General features: G+C 29.4%; 1 protein-coding gene across 2 annotated transcripts; it reads right to left on the bottom strand.

Annotated features, from left to right (window-relative positions):
* Positions 1 to 1,159: 1,159 nt before the first annotated feature.
* Positions 1,160 to 21,656, bottom strand: LOC123262412. 2 transcript variants are annotated; one of them, XM_044724599.1, is made up of 10 exons: positions 21,394 to 21,656; positions 21,117 to 21,222; positions 20,652 to 20,825; positions 17,935 to 18,053; positions 13,538 to 15,689; positions 13,374 to 13,473; positions 10,446 to 10,522; positions 10,183 to 10,366; positions 9,927 to 10,096; positions 1,160 to 1,410 (listed from the first exon to the last, which is right to left on the bottom strand). In XM_044724599.1, exons 2-10 carry the CDS (start codon positions 21,171 to 21,173, stop codon positions 1,282 to 1,284), a joined length of 3,162 nt encoding a protein of 1,053 aa, XP_044580534.1. In that variant the 5' UTR covers positions 21,174 to 21,222; positions 21,394 to 21,656; the 3' UTR covers positions 1,160 to 1,281. The 2 variants fall into 2 exon arrangements, with proteins under 2 accessions (XP_044580534.1, XP_044580535.1); XM_044724600.1 differs by having other exon boundaries at positions 21,472 to 21,656.
* Positions 21,657 to 22,193: the final 537 nt, after the last annotated feature.

Genomic DNA, 22,193 nt, shown 5'->3' with positions numbered 1-22,193 from the left:
AAAAAAACTCCACTGCAACTACGAAAATATTTGACAAAAACGCGAGGAAAACTCCATGTCGACTCCGAAAAAACTCGTCAAAAACTTCTCGAAAACTCCAATGATACACTTTTGTGACTCCGTGTCGTAACTGCACACAGTACTCCTTGCATACACCTCTAAAACTCCACGTAAACTCCGAGTTTACACTGAGTCGTCGAAACCGCTAGGGTAGTAAATATCACTGATTATCATTTTAAAAAAGAAATTGATTAGTAAAAACATTACTTGAGACATTAGCACAAACAAAATTCAACGATATTGATATTTGATTGCTTAAAAAAAAATGAAATCATAACTTTGTCTCTTATAGTGTCAATAATTGGGGCTTCTACCTTATTTAAAATTTTTTTTTTTATTAGATTAGCGAGTCACGAAAATTTTGAGAACTTTATTGCAAATGAATGACATAATTTTCTGCAAAAAGATTGTTGTAATTGAGGTGAAGAAATAAATAATTAAGTTTTATTATAATTAATTTTATTACTAATATTATTATCAATAATAATTATCAATTAATATTATAATTTTGTATAATCATTATAATTAACTTTAATTTATTTTAGTTTTTTTTTCATTTTTATTTTTTATATACATAAAACAAATTGTATGTATACGTAATTATTTACAATAATTGAAACCTTCAGAAATTTATTATTAAATTTATAACTTATCTGAATTAATTAAAACAATCTATTTTTTAAATAAATTAATTTACTTTCATTTGATCGATTTTTATCACGTATTTTTAAATTATCAATAACTCATGATCATGACGATAATTAATTAATTTAATCTTTCAACAAAAATTTTTTTTATTGCACACTCTTAAAAAATAATTGATTTCATTCAAGCATGTTTCTTAGTAAATTTGTTCACATAACAAAAGAAAAAAAAAAATACTTAATTTAAAATTTATTTAAATCAATAGTTTAAAACAAATTTATAAAAACCAATTTTCACCCTTAAAAACTTAATAATTATTTAGTATATAATAAAATGATTAAATCGATTAAGAAGGTTTCAATTATTTAAAGATGTGATGATTTATAGAGAAAAAAATGAATATCTTTAAAAAAAAGAACTATTAAATTAAGATAAATTAAATAGTAAAAAAAAATAGTGAGGGAAAATTTTATTATAAATAGTATTAAAAATTTAATGAGTGGGTAGAAAAGAGGAAAAATAAGATAAGTTGTGAGGAGAAAAGAAAAATATATAAATAAAAAATATATTCAACATTCAAAGTGATTCGTCTCCAGGCGTTGACGATGCAGAATTTCGCGATTGGATTTGACTTCTATTTGGAGAATTACTAGCAGCAACAGCAGCTTTTTGTTGTGCTGCTAAACATTGTTGGATTTGTTGTAACTAAAAATGACAATGATAATATTGTTTAATTAATTATTGCAGACCAGAATTTTTTTAAATTTATTTAAAATAAAAATTAAATTTTACTTGCAAAATGTCAAGAAAAAAGAAAAAAAATGATAAACTTTGTTTTAAATGAGGTTATCAAATTTCTAAAAAATATTCGCGTCTTGAAGCGACATCAAGTGGTTTGATATCGAACTATTATTTAGGTTAGTTAGTAGATAACTTTTTTTTTTTTTTTTTTTTTTCTTCAGGAAACGACATTTTGAATGAATGGATATTTTTAAATATTCGTTTGACTATGATTTGATTGTTTGAAAATTAATTTGAATTCCAACAGAAAAAAAATTAGAAAAACGGTAGACCCTGAAGGCCATCCGTGCAACTTCCCGCTAATTTCATGCCTAGGTGCTTACAATTGCTCTAATGATGTTTTTGAGCTCTCCGAGCTCAAAAATACAATTTATGTGTTATTTTGAGCTCTCTGAGCTTAAAGGGATAGCTTTTCTATGCTTTTGAGCTCTTCGAGCTAGCGGTTTCCCGCCCGCTTCGCTGGGCGAATTGAAAAGGAAATAAATTAAATTTTATGTTTCATTTTTATTTTTTTTTTTCATATTTTCATTATTCTCTTTTTTTTTTTTTTTTTCATTTTTGTATGAACATAAATATGCCTCGCGGATAGAACTGTAAGCATCGATATTGTTTAGACGTGCACAAATTCCAAATTCCATCAAATTAGCCTGTATCTTTTATCCATGTGATTTTTCTAGCTAATATTCATTGTAACTTTCAATGTGCAATCATTATAACATTTCCGTGGCTTCCTTACAAAAATTAATAATAATTGACACGACCCTGATTAAAAAAAAAAAAGTATTGAGACAAAGAGAAAAGTATTTAAACCAATGGTTTTCTACACGGGAAAAAATTTCTGGGAAAATTTACGATACAACTATTGTAAAGCTGGACTATACTTTTATTACTATTAATTGTCAAATATTTTAGATGAAAAAATACTATTTATTCATGAAAAATTACGATATTACTATTGTAAAAAGTAAGAGATGAAAATTTCCAGTGCTGCCTCTGTATCTTTCCAATAGAACTATAGCAAATTTTACAATAGTTGAATTGGAATGTTTCTCAATTAGTGTGAGTGATGGCCGTGACAGCGCTAGACTCCGAGTTTATGTAAATGTTAAATCGTATGGGTCTTAGTTTAGCTCGGATAGCGTAGAGGGAGAGTCTCTGGCTGCCACCACAGTGTTCTGGGTTCGATTCCCAGATAACACGAAAATGTCGGTTTCTTTTTTCGATTACTGTACAGGTACCAATTAGTCCAACCTTCTATCTCTCTCCCTCCCTAATATTTCTTTTAAAAAAACCAACTGTGAATTTTTACAATAGTTGAATTGTAAAGTTCACAAACACATATTGTATAATTTGCTCTATAGTATCCGACTTTTTAAGACTCTTGCTAGTCTTATTTGTTGGATAAAATTTACAATAGTAGATCGTAAAAATTACTAAATGAGAAGTATAGTCCACCGTTACTATTTTATGTAGTAAAAATTACAATAGTAAAATAGTAAAAACTCCTTCAATTTTCTTTCCGTGTAGTCAATCCAATACTTTTCAATACTTTTTTCAGGGGAAGAGAAAAATTTGAAATGAGCATTAACAGTTTTAGTTAAAGTCATTGCAAGTCTCATAAGTGAAGCTGAAATCTGTCTAGCTTCAAGTGCGAAAAATTTTCTGTTAACTAAAATTTTCTCCGTGACATCAATTTTTTATAAAAAATTAATTGTTCATGTTTTTTATGAATTCTATTGAAATAAGTAACTAAATTTCTTTTCCACATCTCAAGTGCTTAGAAAATACATTTATTTTAATCTGTTACATTTCTGCAATCTCGCAATAAAAGAATTCATCGGTTATGTGATCTGCAAAAGTAAAATTAATGTAAAATTCTAAGTCCGTTGACTGGATAGCTACATGTAAAGTTAAGTTTTGGAAACCTTACAATTACTTTTTCTCCGCTGCCAAAGAGACGATTGTTGTAAGGAAATATACGAATATCCCCACATACACGATCCCCACCAAATTTGGAGTCTGTCGAAGTTACAGGTTGTAAATTAAAATTTTAAATTTTAACATCCACCCCCGCAACTCCTGTCGGAAGTAGACTTTATTGAAATCCATTTTGAGATGATCTTTACATGAATAATAAAATATTCCTACCATATTTAAAATTTTTAGAAGCTATATTTCGAAATTAAGATTTTTTATTATTAACACCTACCCCCCGAACCTTATTGGAGATGATTCGTAGTAAAATCCGCTCTAAATCATTTTTATATTACATATAGAAGACTCTCACTAAATTTGGAGTCTCTAGGAGCTATAGCTTGGAAATTGAAAATTTCTATTGTTAACGCCCCCGCAATCTTTTTTGAGGGGGGTTATCGTAAAATTCGTTCATAAATAATTTTTACATCACTTATAGAAAATTCTTACAAAATTTGGAGTCTATAGGAGCTATAGCTGGAAAATTAAAAATTTTAATTGTTAATACACACCCCCGCAACCCCCTGTGAGGTTGAGATATCATAAAATTCGTTTATAGATTATTTCTACATCTCTTACAGAAGATTCCTACTCAATTTGGAATCGATAGGAGCTATAGTTTAAAAACGGGAATTTTTCATTGTTAATGCCCCCGCAAACCCTTTTGGGGGAAGAATTTCTTAAAATCCTTTCTTAGCTGACCTCTACATGGCAAAAGTATTATTCCTACTAAATTTCAAGTTTCTAGGTCCGATGGTTCCCGAGATATCGTGATGAGTCACTGTACGCATAGAACAGTTCTTCTACACACATATATATATAGATTTTGAATTTTTTGCAATTTTAATAAGATACGTGGGAGTGCGTGGGTGGATGCGTGAGAGTACGTGGGTGGATGCGTGAGAGTGCGTGGGAGGGTGTGTGGAAACGCATTTAAAAGCATTAAAGTGACGTTAGACATTTTGCCGGTCTTTATGCGCTCTAATATGAAGAAGAAGCGATGTTCATTTGTTTTATTAGCAGAAACAAATGACTATCCATATAAATTTGAAAAAAAATGGTAAAGGGTTGATGGAATTTAAAAAATTAATATCCTAAAACCTTCTACAATTAATTCCGCGTCTAATGGTCATGGTCTCATGCCGATTGGTCCAGTAGTTTTCAAGTTTATCGGTAACAAAAAAAAAAGTTGCTTATATATATATTAGACTGTGCGAAATAAATCGAAGATTTTTTTTTTTTCGGTCCCATATCAAAATTTCGTTTAGAGTTACGAAAAAAAAATTGTGTCAAAATTTGAGCTCTTTATCTTCATTTTTCAATTAGCGCTGGCAAAAAGAAGAATTTTCGCCAAAAAAAGTTTTTTTTTCACTTATTTTTTGATTATAGAAAATTCAATATATCAAATATGAAAAAACCCTTGGTATGGTTTTGTAGGAAATTAAATTCTCTACAAAGATGATTTTTTGTCGAATTTAAAGAATCAACAGCTTCTTTTTAATAGCTAATTTAATTAAAATTTGTTCGATAATTTTTGTTTTCAATTATCGATGGACACGTATAAAACTACTTCTTAACGAAAAGAACTGACTTATACAATTTTTTTATGAATTTTTATGATCTAAAAAAAATAGTTTTTATGCTTTAATTGATTATAGTATAGTACAATAGAAGTTGAAAATAATTTTATTAACAAAAATAATGAAGACAAAAAAATTAATTTTTTCGTAAATTTTAATTCATAAGTGTCATTGACTTAAAGATTATTCATGCTTCAAAATTCATAAAATATATCTTTTTCTGTCATTTTTATTCGTCAACGGATTCTTCTGTAGCGCTCGTAACTCAAAACGGTAGTTGTAGTCTAGCCAACAAGTGCCTTTTTGGTTAAATTTTCTCAGCAGTCTCCGAAAATTATTATTGAGCTGTCATTCGATTCGGAATGGCATCTAGATGATTTTTGAAAAAAAAATGAAGTTCCGCTTTTAAAAATTGCAAAAGTTATTAACAATTAACTGAAAAAAGGGGATTTAGTTTTTTGAAAATATCTCAAAAACTAATGAAGATTTATTAAATTTAAAAAAAGATTTAAAAATAGGAGGAAATTTCCCAAAAAAAAGTCTCGATTCCCAGAACTGTAGGACCAATATTTTAAAAAATTATGTCTATGCACTTTCCGACAACATAAAAACGGATCATTAAGGAAGTACGAGCACCAAGACAACTTTTGATAAAAGGCTTGATTTTTCTTTAATATGAAGTTTAAATATGTAAAAACAAATTCCGAAAATTTAAAGGAGATTGCCCGATTATTTAAATAAATAATTAACTTTAAAGTTGAGCAATTTAACATCGGTCTTATGGGGTAACCTCCAAACATTGATACATTTTTGTATTTTTCTCGTAAAACTGTCGGTGAATATTTTTAAAAAACTTATAGATGAAAGTAAATATATTAGTGATAAATCTAATTCAAAAAAATTTACACTTGCGCGACTAATTAAAGTGTATTAATTAAAAGAAAAATAAATGCCGCCATTAGCCAATGTTAAATGTTTATCTATATATTAAGAAAAATCATATGGTTACTGCTCTTCCCTTACCGCACTAGAGTCGATACCTATCTCCACCCCGTCTAGCGCTCGTACTTCCTTATTAATATTTTAAAGAAAAAATTTTTTTCGACGATTAATTTAAGTTTTTAATTTTGCAACAACGAAAATTATTAACAAAAAACTGAAAAATGAAATTTTTTTAATTTGTTCAACGGGGATCTATTCTGAAAACTGCCAAGAATTGCTCCACCCGTGTAAAAAAAAATCGACTTAAAATTGTCTTAAAATTGCCGTTTGTTTAGGATCTTAAACGTGACACAAACCAAGACTATTTTAAGACTCTTTTAAGACGCTAAAAAAAATTTCCGAGAACAGATTTTTGAAAATTTGGTTCTCGAATTTGTTGGGAAAATTAATTTTTAGACGATTTTACGACTTTCTAAACGCAATATTTTTGAGTAAGATGTTTTTGAATTGAATTTATAATTGTTAAAAAATTATATCCGACAATTTTAAGACGTTCCGTTTTAATGTTCCGGGGCTCTATCGCTGTTAGCTCATCTCAAAATAGTCTCAAAATTTCGGTTTAAGATTTTTTTGAGACTAATTTATTTAGATCGTTTTAAGACTAATTTATTTAGATCATTTTAAGACAATTTAAAGACGCACCATAATTATGTTCCGGAGCTCTGTCGCTGTAAGATTTTTTAAAGACTATTTTAAGATTTTTTCAAGACGATTTTAAGATTTTTTTAAGACTTTTTGTGATATTTTCAAAAAACTAAATCCCCTTTTTTCAGTTAATTGTTAATAACTTTTGCAATTTTTACAAGCGGAACTTCATTTTTTTTCAAAAATCATCTAGAAGCCATTCCGAATCGAATGACAGCTCAATAATAATTTTCGGAGACTGCTGAGAAAAGTTAACCAAAAAGGCACTTGTTGGCTAGACTACAACTACCGTTTTGAGTTACGAGCGCTACAGAAGAATCCGTTGATGAATAAAAATGACAGAAAAAGATATATTTTATGAATTTTGAAGCATGAATAATCTTTAAGTCAATGACACTTATGAATAAAAAATTACGAAAAAATTAATTTTTTTGTCTTCATTATTTTTGTTAATAAAATTATTTTCAACTTCTATTGTACTATACTATAATCAATTAAAGCATAAAAACTATTTTTTTTAGATCATAAAAATTCCTAAAAAAATTGTATAAGTCAGTTCTTTTCGTTAAGAAGTAGTTTTATACGTGTCCATCGATGATTGAAAACAAAAATTATCGAACAAATTTTAATTAAATTAGCTATTAAAATGAAGCTGTTGATTCTTTAAATTCGACAAAAAATCATCTTTGTAGAGAATTTAATTTCCTATAAAACCATACCAAGGGTTTTTTCATATTTGGTATATTGAATTTTCTATAATCAAAAAATAAGTGAAAAAAAACTTTTTTTGGTGAAAATTCTTCTTTTTGCGAGCGCTAATTGAAAAATGAAGATAAAGCGCTCAAATTTTGACACAATTTTTTTTTCGTAACTCTAAACGAAATTTTGATATGGGACCGAAAAAAAAAATTCTTCGATTTATTGGGCACAGTCTAATATATATAGATATATATATAAGAGATTTCCACGTATATAGTCACTCATCACGATATCTCTGGAACCATGAGACCTAGAGACTTTAAATTTGGTAGGAATATTCTTTTTACCGAGTAGAGGTCAGCTAAGAACAGATTTAACGAAATTCAACCCACAAGGGGGGTTGTGGGGGTGTTAACAATGAAAAATTCCCTTTTTTAAACTATAGCTTCTATCGACTCCAAATTTGGTAGGAATTTTCTATAAGTAATGTAAAAATAATTTATGAACAAATTTTACGATATCCCACCCCTCAGGGAGTTGCAGGGGTGGGTATTAACAATGAAAATTTTTAATTTTCAAGCTACAGCTCCTACAGATTCCAAATTTTGTAGGAAATTTCTGTACGTGATGTAAAAATAATTGATGAACGAATTTTACGATATTCTAACCCAAAGAGGATTGCGGGGGCGTTAACATTGAAAAATTCCTGTTTTCAAACTGTAGCTCCAATAGACTTTAAATTGGGTAGGAATTTTCTGTAAGAGATGTATTAATAATATAGGAACGAATTTTACGATAGCTCACCTCACAGGGGTTTGCGGGAGTGGGTGTTAACAATTAAAATCTTTAATTTCCAAGCTATAGCTCCTATAGAATTCAAATTTAGTAGGAGTCTTCTATATGTGATATATAAATGATCTACGAACGGGTTTTACAACGAATCACTTTCAATAAGGATCGCGGGGATGGGTGTTAACAATAAGAAATGTTAATTTCCAAAATATAGCTTCTAAAAACTCTAAATTTGGTAGGAATCTTTTATTTCTCCTTTAGAGATCATCTCAAAATGGATTTCAATAAAGTTTACTTCCGATAGGAATTGCGGGGGTGGGTGTTAAAATCTAAAATTTTAATTTCCAAACTGTAACCTCTACGGACTCCAAATTTGGTGTGAATCTTCGTGTATGATGTCAAGTTCAGCTAAGAATGAATTTTATCAAATTCCAACCCCAAAAGGGACTGTGGGGGCGTTAACAATGAAAATCTCTCTTTTCGAAACAATAGTTTCTATAGACTCGAAGTTTTGTTGGAAGCTTTTATTTATAATGTAAAAATTATCTCGAACAGAATCTTACGAAATTTCTTTCTCACATCGGAGTGCAGGAGTGATAATTGTCAAAAAATTCATATTCTTCAAATACAGTTCCGACAGATATAAAATTTGATAGAATCTCAAGAGAAACAGGTAATTACAGGGATGCCCTTCAAGGTCAACGAATTAAAATATTTTCCTTTTTTAATAATTATATTTTCTTACAACAATCGTCTCTTTGGCAGCGGCGAAAAAGTCATTGTCAGGTTTCCAAAATTTAACTTTACATGTAGCTATGTAGCCAACGGACTAAGTATTTTGCCTATATTTTATTTTTGCTGATCATATAACCGATGAATTGTTCTTATTACGGGATTGCGGGAATGTAACAGATTAAAATAAATACGTTTTCTAAACACTTGAGTTGTGGAAAAGAAATTTGGCTACTTATTTTAAGAGAATTTGTAGAAAACATGTACAAACAATTTTTTATGAAAAATTGACATAACGGAAAAAATTTCAATTAACGGCAAAATTCGTCGCACTTTAAGCTAGGCAGATTTCAATTTCACTTATAAAACCTTTAACTGAAACTTTCAATGCTCATTTAAAATTTTTTTCTTCGTTTCAATTATTATTCATTTTTGAAGAAAGCCACGGGAATGTTATAATTATTTGCACATTGAAAGTTACAATGGATATTCGCTAGAATGATGACATGGATAAAAGGTACAGGCCAATCCGATAGAATTTAAAATCTGTGCAAGTCAAAACAATACTCTAATTGAATTTTAAGTCTAGATCTCAAAATACAATTCTATAAAGTATTTCTATCGAATTTGAAAATAACAACGTTTCGTTGGATACTTTGCGACTAGCCTGTATATGAGCTAACTTAGTCAGTAAAAGAAATCTGTATTTTTAATTATATTTGATGGTCAATTTCATCATATCGCTTATTTGGGAAATCATGCGCGCGTAGCTCACAAATTTTACTCTCATCCAAACGCGCCTAAAGAGGTATAACTTCAAAAATAAATTTTATTGTAAAAAATTAATATAAGAGACAGAAAATGATAAACTTTGTTCCAAATAAGGTTAGATACTTGTAATTATGGTTCGCGCGCTTCATGTTACCTCTAGCGGTTTGTTAAGAAACTATACTCAAACGCAAAATCATTAAACTACAAATTAATGTAATAATTTACCTGTTGTTGTGATATACTGGCAACATTAATGCCCTGAGTCTGTTGATTAACTATTTGATTATTAACATTAGCACGAGCGTGCAGTGATTTAGTAAGGAGTGTATGTTTGTTTGCAGGTACAGCTTGGGAAGACGGCGTCGCTTGAGTCGCCATAAGCACTGGTTTTGATGCTTAAATATTGGGAAATAAATCCAATTAATTTTTTCTGATATTAATGATAATAATTGTATGCACAGTTGAAAAAAAAAATAATTACCCATTATTGGAGTTAACACCTGTTTATTACCAGATAATATCAATTGGCTAGCAGTAACTGTTTTAGCAACAGTTACCAATTGATTAGGAAGAACTGTCGATTTAACTTGATTAGCTTGTACTTGTCGTGTTAATTGATTAAGACGCGGTCTTTGTGATCCCACTAATTGTATTGCTTGTCCACCCTGGAAATTATCACATGGTTTTAGTAAAATTTGTTTTACATATAATAATAAACAAAATTAATTATTAATTAAATTTTACCTGAGAAAGTGTTACAGCACTAGTATTACGTATATTTTGATGTGTTATATTTTTTACACCTGATGGTATTATTTGAGCTGAAATACCAACTTAATATATTAATATTTTATAATTAGTCAAGATAATAGTTATTTAACCTATTTAAAACTTTTACCTAAAGTTTGTTTGATTTAAGAAGAACGACCAACAAATTATTTTTGTTTCAAATATAACCTAACTTGCACTGAGAAAAAAATGTATTTTTAAAAAAATGCGCATTGACTACAAAGAGTCACTAGACAAGAAAATTAATTTGTTGAAAATTTTCAACAATTTTATTTTTTAGCTGAAGAAATCAAAATTTTTCTCAGTAATTTTCTTGTTAAAACAATTTTAGAAAGACAACTTATGAATTTTCATCTGAATTGTTTTTTTTTAAGTTAAAAAAAAACTTTTTTATAACAAGAAAATTACTGAGAAAAATTTTGATTTCTTTAGCTAAAAAATAAAATTGTTAACATTTTTGAACAAATTAATTTATTTATTTTTATTTATTTATTTATTATGCCAAGGTTATTTGCCATATAATTTGTTATTACAACATTGCTCATATTTTTCAAGACAATTTTTTCTCTCAGTGTCGCAAACATTTTCATCGGCTTTGTTTTGAATATTTAATACATGTTTGTAGCTTATATTGCTATGCTCAATACAATGATGATATATCTACAATCTAATTTAATATTTTTGACTTACTAGCTCTTTAAATTACTGATTAAAAATCAAAAAACGATAAACAGTAATTCACGAAAAAAATAGATTGTTCTTTGATTTTTTTAAGTTTAATTTTAAGCTATTAATAATTCAAGTTTAAAATAATTAATTTTAAAGTTAACTCTTACTATCTCTCTCTTTTTTTTTTTCATTTTAAATTACTCTAGCGTATTGCTGTAAGTATACTTATCCATAAATAATTTGTTGAGGTTTCAATAATTTGTATTCAATAAATTATTTTGTTACTGAACTTAAATCATATCAAATAGTTTAATTAAATCAACAATATATTATTTATAAATAAAGTGTTTGTATAAATAGAAATCTACCGAGATATTACCAATGTATCTTGTGCATACTTTAATTTTTGTTGATGTATTTATTTTCGATACCAAAAAAATCAATTTGTTATTTTTTTTACTACAGATTTATGATCTTATATTTATATTGAAAAAAGATAGGGATATTTTTATAAAGTTATTTTTAATTGAATATTTATTTATTTTGCTTAAGTATAAATCAGGAGGAGCGTTAAAATTTTATAATCTAATGCTTAAGAATCATTTCTTTAAATGTCAGTTACCACCTTTGTTTCAAGCACAACAGTATATAACCTAATCTTAGTCTTAAAATAGTAGTCTGATAACTCGTGCCATTTTTCATGCCTATTTTCAGGAACGTCTTTTTTTTGAGAAAGAAAAAAAATCGTTTTGAATTTGTAAAAAAAGAATACAGAAAAAATTAGTTTGAAGATATTTAATTTAATGATACCAGAAAATTGAACGCGCTTTGCGCGCTTCTGTCAAGATGTTTATTATCGACAATTTAATTAATCAATATTTTTACAATTTTTACTCATTAATATTTAACCGTTGCCATAGTAACCGTTGCTATGATAACCGTTGCCAAAGTGGTTATCATAGCAACGAAAAGCGACAACAATGAAAACGTCACATCAACTTTTTAATAAAGGTATTATTATTGTTAAAAGAGCGTATATTTTTGTATAAGACTTTTTGGCATTAGTAACGCGATATATTATGAACTCAAACGACTTATACATACAAGTCTCAAAAGTATTCATATTTTTAAAATACAGTAAAGTAAAGTACCCAGGACTTGAACACTGATAAGAATGGGACCAGTACTTGAACAGACTTTTCGAATTGTTGAAATACAAAATCCGTATATTCATTATGAGCAATATGCGAATGTTATAATTATTCAATAATACAGTAATTGATTTCTGTAAATTTTTCAATTATAAATCAAAACAATTATATTTTTGTTAATTTAAAAGTTGACATGTCGAGAATAGCCGATGGATGCTATTTTTTTCGTGAAAGAGGTACTAAACCGTAAACCGAACAATCAGTAAAAAAAACGGTATATCATCATTTTAAGTAAAAAAAATTGTACCACCGAATGAAATAGTCTTTTCTAAATAATATATATTTTTTGCAAAGACAAACTATAATTTTTATATTAAATTTTAGCGTCTAACTATATCTACAAATTTTCAAAGCGGTACCTAGAACTTGAACAAGCTCGGGCCGTATAATTTTAACAGCACTCTAACCTCTGATAGGTTTATAGACTAGTGATTAGCATTGTGTTAATTATAGCAAACTAAATAAGTTTTATAGCTAAAAATTAGTGTAGTTAAAAATTATTGAACGTTTTGAATTGAGTTTTTTTGATTTATAATTGAAAATTTACTTGATTATTTATAAAAAATGTAATTAAAAAATTAAATACAAATATTTCTCATTTTTAAGTGAACATTAAATATTCATAGTATTATTTTTAATATTAATCAATAATATGTTATAATTCTTTTGATATTTCAATAAAACGTTGAAAATTTTTGCTGTGCCCATTGCCATATATTTTATTAGTTCAACTACTGCGGCTTGTCAGAATTGATTGTTCAACTACTACTCCTTTCATAGTTTATCTTAAAAATGTTGTCAAAATATAAATATTCAATTATCTGCGTTGTTTTGCGCTTCAATCTATTCAAAACTGTTAATATTTTAATGAAAATCACTCATTTGAATTAATAATTATATCGTTATGTATTAAAATTAGGGTCAAATACGTTTGACTTTGAAACCTATTCAACTACTGGACACTTTATCTTATCTTAATCTTAAAAAAATAAAGTTTTGTTACCTATTGGCAATGATAAATGAGTATTGGCAGGATTAGCTATCACAACAGTAGGATTGGATCCTGCACCTGCTGTAGTAACAGCAACTGTAGCGGCGACCATCTAAAAATAATATAATGAAAATAATTATGATTATAATAACATAAAAAAATAAACAAATACTTACACTAGAAACAGTAGTACAAATATTGGTAGCCGACGAGATCGGGAGCGAAACAATGACCCCTGAGGGCGTAACCGAAGCCGTAGCAGCCGAAACATTAATAGGCATCGTAATAGGAGAACTCAAACCCGGAAAAGAAACCTGTACATTCTGCAATCCGTTGATAGTATTAGGTAGACTAGTTAAATTAACACCCTGGATAACTCCCTGCGTAGCAGCCGCCGGTGGAGGAGAGGTCATTGGACTAGCCGGTGCGCTCCCTTGACTCGTCAATCTCTCCAACAACGAGCTCGCATTGTTGATGTTCGGCAATGGATTATCAGCAGACGGAGTCCCCGCCAGGAGAGCGTGGAGTCCCGGCATCGCCAATCCCAGCGCAGAAGTGTTATCCTGAACTCTTGCCAGCCTCACAGCCGTAGCTTTAACCGGTTGCTGCTGCTTGGCAAACTGGCTCGTCAACGCCGAGCTAAAACTTACTCTAACCTGTCCCGTGGTGTTCGGCACCGTTATCACGTTACCAGTTCCCAGCATTCGCTGGGGTATCGAAGCGTTCAACGATATCCTGCGAGTCTTCTGCTGATTACAATTCGGACTGTTCAGCAGACTCAGAATAGCTGCATTATTATTCTTCTGTTGAACCTGAACCTGGGGCACCTGTTGCTGGATCTGCGGCACCTGGACCTGGGACACCTGAGGCACCTGGATCTGCTGCTGAAGTACATTAACATTATTGTTATTAAGAACAGCAGCAGCCGCAGCGGCTTGTTGATTTTGCTGGAATTGCTGAGCAGAGTTCATCAGTGACGTCACTAAAGCGTTTATCGCCGGGTTAGAGTGTTTTTTGTACCCAACATCTTGGCTCGTTTCCCCGTGAGATGGCGCTGCTAGCGCAGCCTGCAGAACCGGAACTTTCTGGACATTGTTGACCGACTTCTGGAACACGAGAATCCCCGAGCCATTAACTTGGCTATCATCGACGCCGTTTTGCTGCTGAACCTGAACCTGCTGCTGAACTTGAACTTGCTGATCATCATTTATCTTAATAACTTGCCCTAAATTGTTGAGTTGTCCCTGAGCACGTGATATTATCTGCGCAGCGGCGTTCTGCGCTTGGATTTGAGCAGCCAGCGCTGCCTGGGCAGCTTGAGCCGCTTGGTGGCGCTGCAATCCAGGGGTACAGGTTACCCTTGCTGGTTGTCCTGGTACGACATGTTTTATGCGGACATTTTTCCGGCCTTCTTCGGTGAATATCTCGGTAAACTGCTGCATATAATGGTTCGCTTGCACGCGGGTTCCGAGAGTGAAGCGACAGGCAGAACCATTGCGCTCCCCTTCGCGGTAATCCCGGTCAACGTAAAGTTCACCGAGATATTCTGAGTTTGATGGTCGCTGGAGGATCGACAGCTTTATGTGATAGACGCGACCTTGTCCGCGTTCAGTCTCGAGGATATATTCTTCAATTAATATTGGTAAGCAGTCTTTTGTTTCACGCGGGCGCTCGTACGCTTTCGCGTATGTAAGAACATCTATCGGCGATGATGGCGGCAGTAGCGGCGGACTTATCAACTGTGGTGCGGGACAGGATGTAGAAAGTAACTGGCCACGCTTGACGCGCACACGCTGCATCAAATCTTGGATGGTTATTCCGTCGTTCGCTGAAGACAGTTGTTCCAGTTTTCTTTTGCGATTTACGGTCACTTGAGAGAATTTCTTCGCTTGTCGTTGGAGGGTCGTGTCTGTGCAGATGGACCTCGAGGAACGGACCCGGGCAGCAGCTATTGTCGGTGCTGGGTCCGGGTCTAGGCACAAAGGGCCCTGAGTTACTTGAAGAAGACGTGACTCGAGTAGAAGACGGTCTTCGTGGCTCCAATCTCCGTCGCTTGTTAGAGTTGTTATGTCGGTTAAGATGCTTTGAGTCGTTGGTTTAAGTAATACGTGATGAACCTCTGCTTTACCGTGGAATAAATTTTTACGGTAGTCTCTTACTTCTGCGATTATACACCCGTCGTAGAAGAGATGAGAATTTGTGTACTCCAACTGTTCTGCTAAGGATGATGGTAGTTGCCCGTTGTCGATGCATGATAGTAGTTCGCCTTGTTCGTAACCCATTAGTTGGGTTTCGGCGAATGAGTTTTTATCAAAATCATTTTTACTGCTGGCAAAATAAAAAAAGTTTTTTAGTTAGTAGTTTAGTTGTTGGGTTATTTACTTTAACTTTCATCAGCATAGTTTTTTTGGATAATATAATGATTAAAAAAAAATTAATTAAGGGGGGGGCCACTAACGTGAAATTAAAAAAAAATCGATTTTTTATGCTTCTGCTGTTTATACTTTTAAAAATAATTAGAATTTTTATTGTGTGCAAAAATAGTTTTGAGTTACAGTCTTTTCAAGAGGCTGTTAATCAATCAGAAAGATAAGTACGTTACTTTTATCTTAAGGGGTTACATGGGTTTCACAGCTTCAAAAAATAGATTTTTTTTTATTGTCTACAAATTCTACAACATCTCTAGAATATTATCCTGAAGTTTCAAGTCGATCCGAATAATAGTTTCAGAGATACAGTTTTAAAAAATTGCGCGCTCAAGGCGCTGTTTTATTGTCACACAACCTTAAACGTGTTTTTCTGAAAACTGTGTTTTCAAAGACGGTTGTGAAGATTTCTCGAGATCTACTCAACCGATCTTGATGAAATTTTAGACAAGTCTCTGAGATACAATTTACAAGGACTTGAACGAAAGATTTTTTTTTTTTCAATTACAACTATTTAAAAAAAAAAATGCCGGGAAATTTTAACCAAATTTTTCATTTTTTCGTAAAGACCTCTGCCAAAAATCCAATTATTTTTTTTTTCTTCGTCCAAATTCTAGTTTAAAGTTTTAACTAAAGCACGTATTTTTTTTTTCACTTCAAATGATCGTGCTAGGAATTCTGCTGTCAACGCGGACGTATCTTTTTTCCAAAAACTCGCCGAAAATGACGTCACAATGGCAGAGTTTTTAATACATTTTTTCAAAAATTTCAGTAATTTGTTATTAGATATGTATCTTTAAGACAGTAAAAAGTTTGAATTAAATATTTCATTTTTTATATTAAAAAAAAAATTGTTAAAAATAGGCCATTTTTTCCCGGAGGAAACCCATGTAACCCCTTAAGAGGTCATTCTGGTTTGAAACTTTAAAAAAAAATTTTTTTTTCACATTTTTCGAAAGTACATACATCTAAAAGTATTGTGTTAAACTTTCTAAGTGATCGGAGCACTGTAACTAGAATATTTTACGATGTTTATGTAGATGTTCGAGTAGACGAGAATCAAATTTTTGTAAAAGGCTGAAGGGATTTTGTATAGTCCCGGCATCGCTGATTGACTTTAGGTAAGATTTTAGTTCTTTAATGAAAAAAACTTTCAATGCGTTTATCTTAGAACTATGTTTTTCTGGTTGACGTACATGACATCGCCGGACCTACTGATCCGATCTTAATGAAATTAAAACCACATATTTTTCATGGTAGTAACTATTGCATCAGCTCCAACCAAATCAAAATTTGGATTTTTACTATTTTTTTAGGATTAAAAACTGTAAAAGAAAACCTCATTGCTTAGTTTTTTTTTTAAAGTCCGTCATTTTGTTATTTATCAATAAATATTAATCTCCGTAACTGGTGCAATAACTTCTTATATATTTAACGTAAATAATTTTGGTTTTTGTGTTTAAGATGAGCCGTTATCAAGTAATTATGTACGTCAGCGACATAGCAACTTTTGGAGGAGCTCTATTCACCCGTTGTTTATTCATATAAAAAATAAAAATAAATTTAGATATTTTTTGCGTTATTCAAGAGTATATTCACTGACTTAAATAAACTTTATATTAATATCTATAATAGTTTCTGTGTAAAAAAATCATGAATATTAGCTTTTTTGCGGGTGCTGAATCAGAATGAAACCTTAAACTACGTTCGTTTCAAAATTACGTTCAAATGGATTTGATTTTTTTATCTTTTTATATCAATATTTATTTACATCTTATCAATGTATAAGAAATATCTTCTAATTTAACGTTCTTTTTTGTTTATTTCGGATTTTGTAAAGGCTACAATGACTGCAATAATTTTTTTTTGTCGCTGAATCGATACCAAGTATTGAACATTTTATTTGAAAAAATTTGTATGTTTATTTCAAAGTGAATAAATATAATCTGTAAATTTCAAATCAATAGCTGCAATAGTTTTCTTTTAAAAAATTATTTCAAAATTGCTTTTTTTGGACACGTATATTAGTGGTGCCACTTAAAGGTTTCTATTTAATTAAAAATAATGATATTTCTTCATATGTCTTGTAATATTGCATCGAAAATTCCATGCTGATGTTTGTTAATTAAAATAACTTTACTACTTACTTATTTCTTACAGCTAATGAGTATCCTTTATTACCGGAATAAAGATTAACAATAAGCGTATGTAAACCTTCTCTTTGGACAAGTCTACCAAGTAGGTCACACTCATTTTCTAAATTACACTGTAACAAAAAAATTTTACTAATTTTTTAATTGTTGTTTTGAATCCTTCAATTTTAGTAATAAGTGATAGTTGTTTAAAAATTTTGTTTCAATCACTACATATTATTTACTATTACTATTTTAATGTAAAATAAAAAAAAAACCTATCCCGGTCAATAGCTAATATTTAATTCAATAGGACAAATTTATTGAAGAAATGTGTTAATTAAACTGAATTTGTTAATTAAATGTGTTAAATCAATTTTAGTCCAACTAATAATTAATACTAGCAACCGGCAGATACTATGCGATTTCAAAGATTTACGAATTATGAATAATAAAGTTTTGGCTTAGTGATTTTTTGATATTTTTAATCACATTAGAAGTATTGAGTAATTTTAAACCGCTCCAAAAACGTAACATAAAGAATTGACTATCACTGAAAAATATATAAACCCGTAAAAAGGCAAGAATTCTTATCAAGACCTTCCTAATGATACTAAATTCAACTATAAGAATTCCTTTCAAAAAAATAATATGCTCGTCACAAAATTTACCTAACTCTCTCAATTATTTAAATCATAAATGATTATCGTTGGAAAAATATCAAAACCAATTTACGATAAAAATATACGCGTTACAAAATTTTTCTTAGTCTTTTAATTATGTAAAGTTATTTTTGAGCAATAACCACATTCACATGTACAAAACAAAATGAATAAATAAAAAAAATGATGTTTATTACGAAATTCGAATCTATTTAGAATTACTTTGAAAATTTATCATAATAAAATAGCTATTGCTGAAAATTCAGGTCTAGACTTTTCCAATGATATTAAATTTAATTTAAAAAACTCATTTTATCATATAAATGCGCTGCAATCAAAATTTTTATGATTCTCTTAGTTATATAGATGAGACAAATCATGTTTGGATCACGATATTGAAATTAGCAGACATCTGACAATTTTTAGAATTTTACTCAACAGTTTATTGGAAAATAAGTTAGAAAAAAAATTCCATATGTAGAAATTTTATAAAACTTTGAATAATATTTTTTCACTAGCAATTTATTTCTGAAGTAAAATTAAAAATTATTAGATGACTGCTGATTCCAGCATCATGTTTAGATACAATCATATAAATAAGCCAGAAACAAAATTTTCTTTATTATCTTAATTATATAAATTATTTGACCTATCAACTATTGATATTTTTTTACTCATCTCTATATTCCGGATTTCAATAAAGAGTACCAATCGTTGAGACCCTATTTTATTTCACGATTTATTTAATTACGATATTAAAATAAAATATCGATCAATAAAAAAATCAAGTCTATTTCGGCGTGTGTGAAACATTCTTTAACTATTTTGAAGACGACCGCTCTTTTAAAAAGCTCATTTTTAATTATTTTTTTTCATGTGATCACATTCTATTTTTTTTTGTTTTTAATAAATTAAGTATGAAAAATCAACAACATTAAATATTTACCATTGATTTAATTGTTATTAATTTAAAAATTATATCAATAATTGGTTCATAAAATCTAAGTTACGTCACATTGACTAACTATAAATTTTTAAACATGAATTTTAAATAACGCCGTAATTTTTTTTTTTATTTAAAAGATCTTTTTTAAAAATATTAAATATAGTTTAAATAATAACTAATAAATAAATATTTATTTTTAATACTTGACTTGTACTTAGTTCAACAAACTAATGACTTTTGGTTACTATTGGAGTCAATGATTGGTGTATCCAGGTAATTGACTTTATCAATTAAAATAAATAATCAAATTTGAAAAATTACTATTAAAAAAAAATTAATTGTTCCCTTCAAAAGTCTAATTAATAATGTTAAAAAAAAGGTAAATATTTACAAGTGAGGTCAACCATTTTAATTTTCATTTTTTTTAACGAAATTTTCATTTGATTTTATTGATATATTTTTTTTTTTGAAAAATACATGAAAAAAATAAAAAATTAAAAAAAAAAAAGTTGATTATCACAATTTTAACAAATTAAAAAAAAATTTTTTTAATTTTTTAGAAAATTATGATATTCAACTTTTTTTTTTTTTAATTGTTCGTTTTTTGATGTACTTTTCAAAAAAATATATCAAAAAAGCTATCGAAATCTTTATTTTTTTCTTTCACGACATTTTTTATGATAAATGCGCCGTAAAAACAAGTAGAATAAAAAAAAAATTGAAAATGTTAATTTTTCACCTAGTTACGGCCCAAAATGGGGTTGACCCTTGAAAATAATTACCAAAAAAAATTGTAATCTTAACCGTGCCAATAATTGGAGCTCTAATTTCATATTGTAACGAATATTTACATTATTTTTCCTTCTTTATTGAAATTTAAGTATCAATAGCTGGTATAAACTTAGAACTATTAAAATTTGTATTAAAAAATAAACAGTAATTTAAAAGGAAAAATACTCTTAACCGGTCAACTACTGGTGAATTTGAATTTCAACTGCTCAATTAATACTTCTTAGTGAATTCATCAAGAAAACCAAGACTACATTGGTACAAACAAAATTTTTCTATTTTTCTTAACCAGATCATCCGATTAATATAATGAATAGCTATTAATTATCAATTACCAAAACAGAATCAGGCGTCGCATGTGGTACTTTGGACAACTCTTCAAAATAAAGCCGCGTCAATCTAGCATGAATACTATGCTTAGAATGCCCAGCGAGACTTTTCTGCATAAATGACGTCGAGGTTTTTTCAAATCCATCTTTCAAGTTTTTCGTCACTTGGTTTATCATGTCCTAAACAAACAAAATCAATTAGAAAAAAATTAGTTTATATCAATTATGATACTAAATATCTGGTTATTTTTAGAACTTTATTTATAAATAAATTATTGTAAAAAAAAACTCCATAAATAAAAATCTAAAAATTTTGATTTCAGTATTATCGAAAATTCCCAATTTTTTATCCAATTCTACAAACAGAATTTACGGTGAAAATCAAACATTAATACACGCGGTTTTGGAACCATGCGTGCAATCTTAATTTTTGAATATTAAAAATCGGGTCTAATTTCAAAATAATCTTACCTGTGCACGCTGATAGGATTCCTCAACGCCCGAGGTAGTGCCCATCATTATGGACATTTATGATAACTCATCAAGATCATAACTCATTCATCTCATAAATAATTACCTACAACAATGAACAACAATATTATTACTATTATTTAAATTAAATAAAAAAAGTTTGTTGAAAATATGGAGAAAATTCAGCAGAAATTTTAGGGTTACAAGTGGTCACTGAAAAACATTAATTTATAAGATAATAATAAATGAAAAATAAAGATTGACTGAAGACACTTACGGGAATTATTGATAACAATAAATAGTAAAATAAAATAATAATGGTGTGTTAAGATTGACAAATATATAGAATCATAACCTCTGGTTTATATTTTGTATACTCTGGTGAAAAATGAGTGTAAGAAAATTGTCTCTATTATAAATAATATATATACACAATTAATTATATTTTTAAATATGCAACACACACTTGTTCACTCAATCCGTAAATATTGAATCAATGCATTGTAATTATTGTTTGTTACTAATTGTACTAAAATTATTTGTGTAAAAATAATTGTTAATATTTTTTATTATTATTTTTTTAACTAAAAGTGTCATTTTTAGAGCACTATCGTAAGTAACCTATTATACAAACACCACATAAGCACAAATGTACATTTATCGGCTGAGCTCGAGACCACTCGGGCGCTTTCGAAATAACGCACATGTGTGTCGTTGCATATGTACATGTCATGTGTGGTTATTTGTGTATGTATGTATACACGAATATCACAGTGTAAGGGGTTGTAATTTAAATATTGAGAATTGTGCTAGAGGGCGCAAAGTTCGAATTTGAAATTTTAGTGGCGCGAAAATTTGAATTTGAGGGAAAGTGAGATACTTTTTTTTTAAGTACATAATACTTAGGTTGGATTACATAAAAAAAAATGTAATAATAAAATTTAATGACCTGACAAAAACTTTTTATAATTATATGTCGAGCAAAACATGCTTAATCTGATAGTATAAGAAAATCTTAGTTCTTCAATTTCTTGACATTTTTTTATGACAATTAAAAGATCTTTGTTGGTGGATTTT

The sequence above is a fragment of the Cotesia glomerata genome, linkage group LG4 (assembly GCF_020080835.1).
Source record: "Cotesia glomerata isolate CgM1 linkage group LG4, MPM_Cglom_v2.3, whole genome shotgun sequence".
Classification (NCBI taxonomy): domain Eukaryota; kingdom Metazoa; phylum Arthropoda; class Insecta; order Hymenoptera; family Braconidae; genus Cotesia; species Cotesia glomerata.
Note: the sequence above shows the minus strand (reverse complement) of the source record. Positions and strands in the feature narration are given on the sequence as shown.

Bases quoted from the DNA above. Each gene is read 5' to 3' on its own strand.
- LOC123262412 (XM_044724599.1), bottom strand. From the start codon at position 21,173: ATGTCCATAATGATGGGCACTACCTCGGGCGTTGAGGAATCCTATCAG. The intron at 13,474-13,537 runs GTAAGTATTTGT...TATTATTTTTAG, and splicing joins TTTGTACTACTGTTTCTAGT to ATGGTCGCCGCTACAGTTGC. The intron at 10,097-10,182 runs GTAATTATTTTT...CCAATATTTAAG, and splicing joins GGTGTTAACTCCAATAATGG to CATCAAAACCAGTGCTTATG.